Consider the following 14,838-nt stretch of genomic DNA (forward strand, 5'->3'; position numbering starts at 1 on the left):
CAGGTCAGCTCATTAAGTATTAATACGTGTAACGAATGATCTCGAGTTCGTAATTGAGATAAAATACATGAACTTCGGTGTTTATATATAGGCCCGTATTATTATTAACCAATTAAATTATTGTATGATATGTATGTTTATGCACGAGTCCCGCTGACCGGGTCGAGCCACATCGAATACTGCGCATCATTAAGAGCCGCGTCCGTGGAAATCAACCGAGTCGCAAGTTGCGTAATTTCCATGTCACTGTAGTAACACTAGGTAGTGATTTTAGTCTAACAGTCTAATGCACGCCAAGCCACGCTTCTGCCGGGCCCGGTTGTTGGGAATCGTCCATTAAATGCGAACAACGAATTTGTTGTACATATTGCTGAATTTGATGAACAAACAACACTTACGCCCCAAGTGTTTTGCTCCCTGAGTTACAGTTCCTAAATAACAAATCATGTATATTATGCTTTAAAATATCCTTTGTTCCTAAGGTAACGTTATATCTTAATAATTTACACTTTTGTGATTATCATTGAAGATTTGAAAAAGGTCAAAATTATAATATTTTCGCATTGTTCCTAAATATGTGCTTTTAAATACTTAAGTACCTACCCTTGTTGATCCCACTATTAGCTGACGGGAGATCTGGGAAGAGAACGTGTAATATTGTCGAAATTTTCTTGTTAACTGATTTTATTAATAAGGGACTTCCTATTTTACATGTGTGTATTCAATTTAGCAATCCCAACTGATTGTTGGCTCTAATGTGAATTTCCTAGATTGTCATAGTCATAACGTGTACCTACTCAAAAAAAAATATTTTGGCGTGTACTGTGCAACAAAGCTGTAAGTTTCCCACCATTATTCATACGATCCCCATGCAGTGCTACGCTTTTAATAATGATGGATATTCTTATTAGATATTTATTTTGTCTTAAGTTATAATGGTCATTTTAACTTGTAGTTTGAAGGCTGACAGTCACTTATAATTTATAATATCCCGTTATATGACGACGCTTATGAACCTTATGGCATAAGACATTAACCGTCAGTTTGTGACCATTGCTAACCGGCAATTAAAAGAACACAATTAACCTTTTAACCGCTTCGAATTTTTCATCGAGGGTGTTCGTGTCGCCGCCGAAGTTACACGAAGTTTTGTCTTATTTATCAGACTGCGGCCAAATGAGCTGGATATTGTATGTCTTATGAATCAGATTACGCCGGTTATAAAGTTAAATGAGATGTTCTTTTGTTTGTGGGCATGTTTGAATGATCCAACTTAATTTCGAAAATCCTACATTATTATCTCTCGCATCGAATGATTGCCGGATAACAGTTAATTTTTTTTATTTATATGGAGTAGCTGTCACGTAAAATGTATGTAGACATTTTTTGGAAGTTAAGCACATTATTTTTTTAATGTATCATTTTAGTAATAATAATACGGTACCAACCAACCAAAAGAAAGTTCAAGCAACTGTCATTGTCATAGGAACCAACACTCGACACGAGAGGTATAATTGTTCAGCCATCTTACCTGAAGTCACCTAGCATTCATTGTAAGATTTCGTTTTTTGCTTTATGCACACCGCACGGGATGGGTTCGATTCCCCGATTCTAATAATCCACACATATGGAAAATCAACGCATTCTCTGCCAGCGCGAGCTACGGGCCAAGTTCATATCAGAAAAGCGCCTAAGCACAAAGAAGCCGTCTAACGGGTTGCTGGCAGTGAATGTGTTAATTATATGTGGTAATATACGAAAGTAAAGTACCATCTGCCGTTCCCTTTCCGGAGAACGACACAATTTACTTTCGTTATTGAATTAATGCAAACATAAAAATGGTTAAATGATCAAACCCTTTATAGCTCACGCGTGCTAGTGGACAATTCATTGATGACACGATATTAACACGAATTTGAATCTAGTATTGTTTATGCTCTTCTTAGGAATCTGCCACAAAAGTAATAATACTATTTCATAATTATGAATTATTCTCACAATGGTATTGATGAATGGAATTTAACAAAATAAATTGTATGTACTCTCACATAGTATTACTATCGAATAGTTTTAGGATCCTTGTATTGTCTTATTGCAGGTAATAATAATAATAATCGCCATGTAGTTTTTAATATCTATCTCAATGTGATAATGTTATAGTCTTGTCTTAACTCAATTTATGGTAACATAATTTGTATGATAAATTGATGATGTATGTATCAACTATAGACGATTATACGAATAACTCTAGCGTCGAATGATGGTCCCTATGAGTGGCTATGACAGTAAATCTTTTTTAATAATGAGCTTAATTTAAAAAATAATTGAAGAAATGTTTCTATTTTATCACTCATATATGTTACATTTCTAAATAAGTTAAAGTGCTAAACTTCCATAAAATGTCTACAAACATTTAACGTGACAGCTACTCCATATAAAAATGAGCTGTCATAGGGATCATCATTCGACGACAGAGATAGTACATGAACGTGAGAGTCAGAATGGCGGGTGTACCTAAATAAAATTAAATGAAAACCATACCATATTTTTGTACCTCCTTTAAAAAAAATTGTACCTCACGGTACTTAAAGTTATCACCAAAAAATAGGTCACCCGCCATCCTGACAGTCAGAATGGCGGGTGTACTTTATTTCGCTATGTTCCCGTGGTTATTGATAAATTCTATAAAAGCCAAATTTTTGTATGAAGGCATATTCAATTATAATACGGGTCATTTTATTTTTGGTTTCCAAGTTTTACTCATTTTATATTTTGCTTGCTATTACAATTTTGCAGGCGTTATAATTTTTCAAATTATCGATTTCATTTTTAAGAAAAAACGCTAAGGTACAATTATGTTTATTACGCCAGGATTAAGTACCTTTAATGTTTAATCTGTTAAGTTCAAATAACTCAGTAAATCGTGTCTTCAATCAAATTTTTTTAAACGAGTTACTAAATAGTACAAATTAGGTACAAAAATATGGTTTGCTTTTCATTTGATTTTATTTAGGTACACCCGCCATTCTGACTCTCACACATGAACACCGCATATAGAAACCTAATATAGTCGTATTGGGCAAACGTAGGCTAATCTAATGCGGGCTGTACACACTCGCCGAGACAGGCCGAGAATGAGTGTGTACATACTGCTCCCTTCAGGTCTCGCCCCCTAGAGAACAAAATTTATTACTATATGTATGCCCCTCCCCCTCATCTTAGCTGGCGACACCCTAAGTCTGCCTTTATTATAGAATATTTCAAAAACGATTTTATCAATTACTTATTTTGTATTGATACCATACTGCTATGTAATTCAAACTATGTTACCACAACCTGAGCAACTGTACTTGTATCTGTATTTGATTGAACCAAAAAAAATGAAATGTGTAAAGTCACATATTTTCGTAAAGTGAAATCTTTTAATAAAATAATTTTATGATGTAAAAAGGTACTTTCATTTCGTATTAAAAACTCAAGATTTTTTAAATAATTTAATAAGTTATCACAATACTTAAATTTACCCTATTGAATAACCCTATCATGACCTGAAGATAAAATGTTCATGCTATCACAGCTTTGGCGCTCTTGTAAAAATATTAGGTACCTGGAAAAGAAAACGTATATTAACACTTTTTTCACACTTTAGTCGCCGAGAATACCCAATCCTTACAACCAAACCACTGGCGCCATGTAGCTATTTGTTTTATAAGGGAGCAAAGTTGTTGTTTAGGGTAGATCTAGGAGAATCGGATCAGATTAAACTCTGTTACTTAACTTTGAACTCTTTTACGTCATAAACAAAAACTTTTTTAAAGCGAGTGGTCGAAAATATCGCATGCATATACAATATAAAACACTGAAAAATACTAAAAGAAGTAATTTAAGCAGATATATGAAAAAAAATTACATAGTAGATACCCCTATAATGGAACAGGAACCGGTAATGGGACATAAAACCACAAATTTTGTAAAATAAGTAACTAAAACTAGTTTATAAGCAATGGCAACATTTTACAATGAACAAGAGTCATAGAGCTTCTCAAGTTTGATGTTTCATTAAATTTGCTTTTATCTTCAGAAATTGGCGCCAAGCCAAAAGTTGTCGTGGAACTGAAAAAATAATCAGTAAGAATTCTTAACAATTCCGCTAAAAGATGTGAGTACGTATTTTAAATTATAATAATATACTTCGTGTAAATTAGAATGTGTTTTGTTAATTGCATTTACCATGAGATTAGGTATACAACACATTATGTTGTTACTTCAAAGATGTAAAAAAAATTGATATTTTGCCCAATCCCATTATAGGAGCTGTAAAACTGCATCTTATACAATGATGCTTGCCATGCCGTAATTTCATGTTTTAAGAAAACATAAGTACGAGTAAAATGTAGTTAACAAACATGTCAACTATTCTATAATTTCACGTTTGTGGCAGTATGGTATGATAGTCAGCAGCAGTATTGCAACGCGACATTACTGCTGGCCGCATTTCTGAAACAGCAATGCAGTCAGCAGTCATCTCGCGCTGCAATACTGCTGCAGTTATGCTGGTGCAGTCTGAATACGAACGGTACCTTAAGGTCTTGTACACATGGAATTTTAGCTACATTCCGGACTATTGAGGGTATAGTACATTGAATTCTGCCGCAATTTAATGAATCTCGTATGCGACTTCTCTCATAGTCTAAATTAGCTCTAATATATTGAATTGTGGAATTAAATACATTTATTTTAAATTAATATCGTTGTCCTTATTCTCATTCTATTATTCCCACTAGTTACTACCAAGTTGTTACCAGTGGTAACTACTGGGTTTTTTTCCCACCTTTTACCAGTGGTAACTACTGGGAATTTTTTTCCCAGTAGTTACCACCAAAATTATAAGTTAATTAGTTATTCGTTTAATTATAAGTCGATTACTGTTTCAGTAAACTGCCTTAAAAGTGATAAAAAAAAAAATTAATCGCTCCGCGCCGATATCAATGTTGTTTGTTAAAAAAAAGAATTGTACGTACAATAAATATTTTATTTCATTTTATTTTGATTTATTATATTATATTAATTATTAGATTACATGTTTTTTTTTCCTTTTTGCCATCAGCCTCGAGAATATGAGAGCATTTATCTTATTAATTGTAAATTGAATTAATTGTCACGTTATCTATGAAACCTGGATCTTTACGCCACACGGCGTACCGCAGCGTTATATTTGTATAGGAGCATCGTTGATAATGGCGTAAGCGCCATCGACAATAAAAAGTCCTTTTCAATAAATAACGTCACAATTACACGAACGAACAAACAAATCAGTCAAAATCGATTTCTTCTATCGCTTTTAAGGCAGTTTACTAAAACAGTAATCGACTTATAATGAAACGAATCACTAATTAACTTATAATTAATTCAACGTTTAATTAATTATTGATTAAGGAACTCTATATTTTTACTGTTTTTATTAATATTGAATGCTAACCAAATTTTGGTGGTAACTACTGGAAAAAAAATCCCACCTTTTACCAGTGGTAACTACTGGGAAAAAGAATTCCCACCTTTTACCAGTGGTAACTACTGGGAATAGTACATTATTGCAGAGGCCGGCAAATGGCAATTCGCGGATGAGTTTCGACAAAGAAGACGAATCCACGAATTGCTGTTTCTGCAGAAGCCTATATAGTGCTTTTCTGCAAACATGCGAGGAAATCATGTAAAATAATCATAATTTAAACATGAACCATCACTCAAATCGAACCTTCACATCAAAAACGTCAAAATCAATTTCCCTCTTTAATTATTTTTTAAAAGTTAAAGGCACAACTATTCTACCATTCAGTACCATTCAATATTCGCTCATTCAATATAATTGTGCAATATAAGCTGTATTTGCACGCATGAGATCCTTAAAAAAATATAAAAGTTATATAGTCTTTGATTTTATTAAGCAGTATTCACACGATCATACACGTCGGTCTTACACGACTCTATCCTATAGCTTGAAATGATGCTGACGCGGCCCGCAGCTATATTAATTGGCTGTACGCTTTTTTCTTAGTGGATACATGTTTTTAAAAAGTAAAAAACAATACAGTAATAACTTTCCCGTCCGCTAAAGCACGACAATAATGGTTTGAATTTTTTAATTTGTGTTTGACCATAACGAAGAACTTCCCGTACTATTTTTGCTACAATAAGGTGAACATTTCCGTGTATATTGGAGAAAAAAAAATCCAGTAGTTACCACCAAACCAAGTTGGTGGTAACTAGTGGGATTTTTTTGCCAGTAGTTACCAATGGTAAAAGGTGGGAAAAAAAATCCCAGTAGTTACCACTGGTAACAACTTGGTGGTAACTAGTGGGAATAACCCATATTTCAGATCGCTAGGGTCATGTACTCATGTCCCATTATAGGGGACCCATTACTGGTTCCTTTCCATTACCGGGGTTCCAACACTGGAGCTTTGTGGTCCATGACTGGAGATAAAAAACATAGTTTTAATTTGTTGATTATGTGGAAACAAATTGCAGTATCTTTTGTACAATACGCCTGAAACATAAAAGACGGATAGGACATTCAACTTTTAACACGCTAAGGAGTAGAATTTTTACATGTATCAGGGAAATGTCACAAATGCTACAAATTTGCTCTTAAATGTCCCATGAATATTTGTTAGCTCTAAAACATACTTTGAACATGGTTTTTCCACCATTTAAGTTCTATTCAATCAAGCGCTCGAAATTTAAAAATTGGCCCCGATCTGACTTGTCAGTCAAACAGGCTGGAATACATCACTGCATCACGGAGTTTCGTTCGTTAATCGTTTTCATAACCAGTACACTTAATCTCAAGCACTTTTATGAGCTTGGCAATCTTATCACAGAAAACGAATCACCAAACGTAAATGACTTGCCATTGAAAAATAACATCAAATGCAAACTATGCTTCGTATGCAGATAAAAACGTAATTATATGTAAGTAAATATCTTTTCTTGAATCCTATCAACAGAACTGGATTTTGAAAACATGAATCCAATCTAAAAGTATTCAGTATTCAGTCATTTATTGCCTTCATAGGCATATGTAGTTACCTATTTTTAATCATAAAAGATAAACAATTTGGTCAAACCAAGATAAGTTGGCAGCGATTTTGATATCCCAGACAGTGCAAGTGTTATTCTAAACGACAAACATCTATGAAATTATGACGTTTACTTAACACTTGCACAGGCTGGGCTATCAAAATCGCTGCCAACTTAGCTTGGTCTGACTCTAATTTTCTACACACCAGCTCGTAAAGGCTCCCTTTATTTTTCAAGAACTGATGAGAAACTTGCCTTTTAAAGCATAGTTCATATAGAATTGGTACGCACTAGAAGATTGTTATTTTTTTAAGTTAATAAAATAAGAATGTTATGAATGGTGAATTTTAAATAGTAATGTATTTAGCTTTCAAATATGTATAAATAAATAAAAAATCTGTGTTATTTTAATAATTACGAACTGTTTTCATAATGGACCCCCGTCATTTTCTGCACAATACTTTTGTCGACATTTTTGGCGTGTTGATTTCTTGTAGATCGCAATGAATTGATACCCTGGACAATTTGACTAGGCTTATTTAATTTTATTTCATGATTGCCCAGTAGTTTTTGATCGATTGAAATTGGGGACAATTCGAAGGATTCATCTCGTGGGGTATGTATTTGGCCTGATTATTAGCATACCATGCCAAAACTTTTTTTGAGTAGTGGCAGCTGGCTAAATCTGGTCAACATTTCACAGGGCCGTTATGGGTTCTAATAAATGCCAATACTCATTTCTCTAAGCACTCTTTAATATAAAGGTCCGACGTCATTGTTGACTATGTTATAAAACTTTTCGCCTTACAGCCGCAATTATAAATTCCTTGCCATATCATATATTTTTTTGCCAACTTGTCAAGTTTCATGATATTTTTCGGGTAAATTACCTCTATTATTGGCCATATAAAACTTCGAACCGAGTAGTTGATTAAAATCGAGTTTTACATACGTCTTGTCGTCCAACTACAAGCAACCTTCGAATTCTGTCAATACTAGGTCGTACAATAGTCGAGCTACTGTTTTAGCTTGTCGGATCTGTTTAACAGTCCTATTAGGCTGTTTTATTGCTCGATAGCTCTTATAGCCACCTCTGAGGTGAATCATCTTTATAATCCTAGAAGTTTCTTTGATTTTTGGGATAAATCGTAATTAGACCGTCCTGGATTTTGTTTGAGTGACCTTGGGTCTTTTTTTCCAAAATCTTTTTATTTGTTCCAGACCTCCGATTAGTTTGTGTTTTCCTGTCAGCTGATAGAGTCTCCTTGTAACGTTTTATGACCCTACAAATACTAGCATCTTAAGCGACTTAGCTGGCTTTGTCCAGGATCGATAAGAATTTTCGAAGTATTTGTGCACGATCAATCTCCTGTTCTCAATTTTCATGGTCGAAAACTTTAAAATGCAAGAAGCTAGGAAATAGTTATTTGTACAACAAGAGAGCAAAGTTTGATATTTCTTCGAGTGCTTGTTTCGAGTCCCGTGCTAGCGAAGAATCTAATTTAGAATCTTGAGCGTAGTAAGGGACTCAAAAGCGCACGAGATGTAAATAACTTTGATCTTGTGCCAATTCTATATGAACTATGCTTTATCCTCAAGTGTCGAAGTTAAATCCAATTTTTGTATCCTTATGTGGGCTTGTGGAATTAATTTTAAGTTATGATCTTATGATTTTGAAAGATTTAATTAATGTAATTTAGCGAATTTGATGACTGAAATGGTTTATTTCAATTTCAATGTTTTATAAAATATACATTTATACGTCACGCGGTGAAAAATGTTGTGCTTTACTCGGTAGCAAAGCTTGGTTAACCCTCGTGCCTTGAAACCCTCGCAACACTAAAGTTTATACTGTTCAAACCACCTATGTTTCGCTAGCTCGTTCATTAATATAAGCACGAGGAGTTAAACAAAAATTTTGAAATAACTATTACTACTACTATAAAAATGGCGGAGTTCGGAGGTAACAAACTAAAATAAAAAAATAAACATTCTACCGATTAGGTCCTGCCCTTAAAATCTAGAGTATCTTTAAAAACATAACTTTCTGCCTCGCACTGCTAAACTGTGGAATGAACTGTCGCCTGCGGTATTTCCGGACCGATACGACCTTCAAACCTTCAAGAAAAGAGCGTACTCCCATCTTAAAGGCCGGCAACGCACTTACAACCCCTCTGGTGTTGCAGGTGTCCATGGGCGGCGGTAATCGCTTACCATCAGGTGATCCGTCTGCTCGTTTGCCTCCTCTACCATAAAAAAAAAATCTCTTAAATTTAGAATCGGTTAGAAATTAAAACATTACATATTATAACCTTATAAGTACCTAAATATGAAACACCCATGTTTTAATCAGCGTGTTGTTTTGACGCGTGTCGAGCTAGCGTCTCTGCCGACGTACGTGTAAAGGTATCCTGCATTTCAATTTGAGTCTTTTCTATTAACAAAGAGAGGTCATCTTTGGTCATGCCGCTCGTTTCAACCATCGGCAATATAGTCACAATAACGTCTCCTGTAACAAATGAAATATTATTTTAGTATGTAAGGTAAGTAACATATACAAGCCAATTATTGGCATTGGTTGAAAGAAAACAGTACATATAGCGCGCCTTTAGAGGGCTCTGGCTAAAAGGCATTCAAATTCTATTAATAGAATTGAATATAAGTGGTCAATACCACTCGATTCTTAATTTCTATCGCTCGCATTTGCCATAATATCATTTGCTCAAAATTCAAAAATCGGTCCTTTAAGAAATTTCTTAAATAAAAATGTAAATATTTTATTTTGTATAGGAATCTTGCCGCGTTGGATTTTATAGGTTAATTTATATCCATTTAACCATCCTCATCAGACATCCGTACACCCATACGTACCATCAAGCAATAGGACGATACGAAAATATTATGACCCCCTGACAAATAAGCCATACAGAAAGTTCACTTCCAATGTCACGATGCTTAACGATCAAGGAATTATCATATATCACAAATCGGCAGAAAATAACATCATTGTGACCATTTATCCCGAAGCCTTATCACGATTCAATTCAATGCCACTAATGCGGGCTGTTTATTTTCCCGTTCCTAGTGCTTTTAATTTAAACTCAGAAGAATCGATAACTATCTTCAAATTTACTTCAACGAAAAAGATGATAACCTCAATACGCTGTGAAGCCTTGTAATTGGCTTTTAGATTAAATTAAATTAAATGTTAAATAAATAAATCATGAAGAATATCCACATTGAAAGTAAGGTTCTACAAATTTAAAAATACCTTCAATTAGTTAATACATATGTAGATACCTAAAGGAGATGCATTGTCACGCTTCTTACTTCTATACTAGATGCGTTAATAGAAAACTCCAATCGAAACTTAAAATAAATATGTAATGTCTGGGTGCCTAGCCAAGATGCCAGTCGTTTGCGCTACGACAACGAAACAATTTTACTGTTTCCGTCATCCCGATACAATTTTACTGTTCATTTAGCGTTTGTCGATAAACAAATCTTGTCATTATGGCCGGTCCGTGGTGTCGTTATTTCTTACTAACTTTTAAAAGGAGCTCATCAGCAGGAGCATCCTTTTAGTTGATTTGAGTCGTTAGGACAGCCCTTTGAGATGCTAGTGATGCAATAGACGTACCTGATCCAAACTTGTGCCGCTTGTCGTCTAGGAAGTGGTACTTGGAGGCGACCACCGGCTGTATGGGAGCTCCGGCATCCATGGCCACGTGGAAAGCGCCCTTGCGGAAAGGAAGCAGCTTGTCACCGCTATGCCGGGTGCCCTCGGGGAACAGGAGCAGTTTACGCTGCGAATTAATACGTTAGTTATTCGTTACTGTGTTTTCAACATATGGTGTCGTAAAGCGTAGTAGGAGTAAATCACGAGCCGTTAACCCTTATGCGGACTGGTAGTTGAAACACGAATTATTTATATTCTTTTTCATTTAAATATCGGAAAACAAGGTTGAATTCGGTCGTGTTATTTGGATCCACGGTGTACGGTCGACATCAAATTTATGTTTACATTTTTCGCCTTATTACAAAGGAGTAAGGTGCAAAAGTGTAAAGTATGCTTACGACTTTTTTAGTTATTTTGATTATTATAAAAAATAATCGAGATTTCGCGCGGGTCCTCCACTTTCATCTTAAGTTACAATTTAGTTAAAATTTAAAGCATATATATTTTATACATAATCAATATAATCATATACGCAGTGAACCTAAATAAAAGCGTGTAATTAAATTAGGCAAGCGCTTTATGCATTACATTCGCTTGGCAAGGGAAAACAAGTTACGAGTAATAAATTCGACGTCAGATATAGTAATAATTACTAATTACTCGTATTTTCACTTCTGACACCGCTTTACAAGAACACGACTTCGTTCTGCATTTGTTTAAACCACCAGACGACTTTTGTACTTTTATTGTGTCACTAAAGTACCTTTAAATAAAGGTCCGACGTAGGCATCAACATACTTGAGTTTAGATATGCATCTATAATGCAATGTAAAGATTTATTATTGATTTACTACTGAGGTGGCCTGACATCATGGCATCACGAGTCAAGGATAACAAACCGCACATGTTCAAAAAACATAATGTTCTCGATACTACCCCGAGACTCGTAACAACTGTGTGTATTGCGTCATCCACGATGACGCGCAAATTAGTCAATTTTAACCTTTAATAACATGACAATACGAGTCAAGGCACGCGTCGTCGTGAATGACACGATCTTTTCCGTAGATCAGAATTTTTGGTACTTTGTCAGATATTCGGGGGGACTTGGCGATAATCAGGGTTTTTTTTTGAAACCCCACCAGGAGCTAGTTCAAAATTTGGAGTTGAGCAAAGGAGTTGAAGGTTATGCTGTAGTTACAACATACCTCTATGATCGCGAGCTAGGGCAATAAGGGATTTAAGAGGAAAGGAGACAGCAGCTTCTCCATACAAACGTAGTCCTCATTCGCCTCTTTGGATATTGATATTATGGAAAATATTTTTGAATAATTTGATGTAAGTATATTAACCATAACTATGCCCTTACAATTTGAAAATTTTAGATTTTTTTTATTATTGTAAAAATTAGGAGCAAATACAGATTTCATATAAATTCTAAAAAAATCAAACGTAGGGGCATAGTTGTGGTTGATATACAACCAATTGTGTCAAAATATTCTCAATAATGTCCAGAGAGGAAAATGAGGATTACATTAGTATGAAAAGTCGATTTCGCGCAAGACCTCCGCTTTCGTCTTAATGGGCATAATTTGCATGCATACAATCTTCGGCATGTGATGGTGATGGGATTTTAGAAGGAAGTCGTCTACAAAATGTCAGTGCGAGTATTTTTAGAGTGATGCTGTTATCAGGATATTTCATTTTTTACATATGGAGACCCTGGTCGCTGGCTAGGTAAAAATGTTCCGCTATCTTACCTTTAAACGAGCAATTCTGGTATATTTATATATTTCGGGGATCTCGGAAACGGCTCTCACGATTTCGATGAAATTTGCTATATCGCGAAAACGCGCATTTTTGAGTTTTCATATGTTTTCCGAGCAAATAGAATTATGTAAATATCTCAGAAATATTATATCAATAAATAATAAATAAACACAAAGGATTTCGCTTGAAGCCAAGAAAACAATAGAGTTTTTCCTATAAGTGCACACAATAAATAGTCACTCCTAGATATAAACTTGTGGGGGAAGAATATAAAGGATTCTCTTCTAAAGTTACCGACGATGAAACAAATTTTTAATTGAGTATCAGGTAAACAGGTGAACGTAAAATATTAGGTATTTACTTTCACGCAATAATTTAACAGTCGCATCTGCAGCGATGAATTTATAATTATAAAGAAATAACATTATTAACTTACAAAAAAATTGCGCTAGGTTTATATTTGTATTTAATTAAATATGTGCCTAATAGCTTTAAAAAAATTACTGTGCTATTCAAAATAAGCCATAAAGCACCCCGGCTCCTAGCGTCGAGTCCATTGAGTAAAAGTCTGTTTTGACCTTTCAACCGGACTAATCCCGATAACGTCAAGTTTTATCCCTGGATTGTAAGGTCAGATTAAACTCGACAAGCAGTCGCTTGAGTAAAAACCAGTGCCTGTGCCTATTCTGGGGAATACGTTGCCGAAAGCGGACTCCGGGCCCAGGATACAACCCGGAAAACGCAAGGACTTACTTACTTATTTACGTTATGAACAACAACACGATGACATAACATAAATACCTATTATTAGTATCTAGAAGCGCAGATTAAACTCGTTGTGTCAGAGTCAGATAATTATTTTCATTGGTTATGCAGATCAGATATCAGAGTCCAAAAGCTAAATAGCTGGTCTAATCTACTGTACTCATTTCACTCTTTTTATACTTATATGTTTATACACTTGAGTTCAAAGTCTAGTGATACGAATAGCATTTATATGCCAGTCTCAATACAAAAACTTAAAGTGATTCTACCACTATATATTTTTTAAGAAAATCTTAACATACACATGTGTTAACCTCCTCACTGCTGCTAGAACGTACAGGGACACAACACACAGCACACTGGCTCAACAAGGCTGGATACCGACAGGCCAAACAGGCTATGCTTGGGGTAAACGAAAGGCTCACAAAATCACTCCTTCAACTTGGTAAGGTCCAACTGAGAATGGTAATCAGTGTCATAATAGGTCACGGATCATTTAACAAACATTTTGTTATATAAGGTGTTACAGACAGTCTCCTATACCGAGAGTACATGTAGACAAGATACGGCCTCTCATGTGGTGTTGGAATGCAGCGGCGTGGCCCAATACAGGGCAAAACATCTCGGACTTCCGAGAGATGTCCCGAGGTCCTACTTAACGTCAAACATTTGATAGGAGGAGTTGGGTTGGCTGGACTATAGTCTATAGCCTATTCCCAACCCCCGTCAGACAAAATAGGCGCCAGTCCTCGAGTTGCGGATACCTGCCCGTGCTACAATATAATACAAATATGTGTAAGGAGCCGAAATCACTTTCAGCGCTTTTCATCATATTTACTCCTCTCTTATGGACGTGCAAGATAACAACAGCATTGGATCGCGGACGGCCGCGAATAATTACATAAATGTATAATGAACACAATTTCTTATAAATCAGTATCTTGAGGCTATCAGAACAATAAATCACTACACTTTATAAAACAAAGTCCCCCGGCGGGTCTGTCTGTTTGTGTAATACTCTCGATATATACTTTTTACTTCATTTTATATTTTGCATTGGCTAAATTCAAACCTACCTTGAATTAATTTCTGTATGGAGTTTGTTGTATTGCCTTACCTTCTGTTCCTTGACAGCCGTTGCTTGTACGTTAAGGGCATCGTGCGCCGAACGGGAACCCCGGTCGATGAACACCGTGCCCCACATCCAAGCAGCGGTTCCAAACGGCACCAAATACTGCATGGTGCGCTTGGAGATGACCGTGCAGCGTGCCATCAGCGGCCACAGGACCGCCAACACTTTAAAGATAAGTGGTAAACGTAGGTTAAAGTAATAACTTTTTGGCAAAAATTTCTAAAGTTAAGGTAGTTTCTTGTCAAGTAGGCATATTACTTAGAGGTTAGCTGGAAGAGATTCCTTAAGGGGATAAGTACGCCTTTGTACACATTTATTATCTTTCTGTGTTATGTACTTGTTTTGTGCAATGGAGTGTTTACTACTATTACAATGCGCTTATGAACATCAAATTAAGCTACGCCGGCGCTAA

At 35.5% G+C, this 14,838-nt stretch overlaps 1 protein-coding gene across 3 annotated transcripts in view; it reads right to left on the reverse strand.

The window, feature by feature from the left end:
* Nucleotides 1-3,234: 3,234 nt before the first annotated feature.
* LOC133522822 (1-acyl-sn-glycerol-3-phosphate acyltransferase alpha) overlaps nucleotides 3,235-14,838 on the reverse strand; it is a 57,218-nt gene continuing 45,614 nt past the window's right edge. For all 3 annotated transcript variants that reach the window (XM_061858300.1, XM_061858286.1, XM_061858294.1), the window contains 4 exons: nucleotides 14,412-14,590; nucleotides 10,721-10,886; nucleotides 9,404-9,589; nucleotides 3,235-3,607 (listed from right to left, as the gene is read on the reverse strand). In XM_061858300.1, the coding sequence (XP_061714284.1) occupies nucleotides 9,426-9,589; nucleotides 10,721-10,886; nucleotides 14,412-14,590 (509 nt within the window). In that variant the 3' untranslated portion in view covers nucleotides 3,235-3,607; nucleotides 9,404-9,425. The remainder of the gene's footprint in view (nucleotides 3,608-9,403; nucleotides 9,590-10,720; nucleotides 10,887-14,411; nucleotides 14,591-14,838) is intronic.

The sequence above is a fragment of the Cydia pomonella genome, chromosome 1 (genome assembly GCF_033807575.1).
Source record: "Cydia pomonella isolate Wapato2018A chromosome 1, ilCydPomo1, whole genome shotgun sequence".
Taxonomy (NCBI): Eukaryota; Metazoa; Arthropoda; class Insecta; order Lepidoptera; family Tortricidae; genus Cydia; species Cydia pomonella.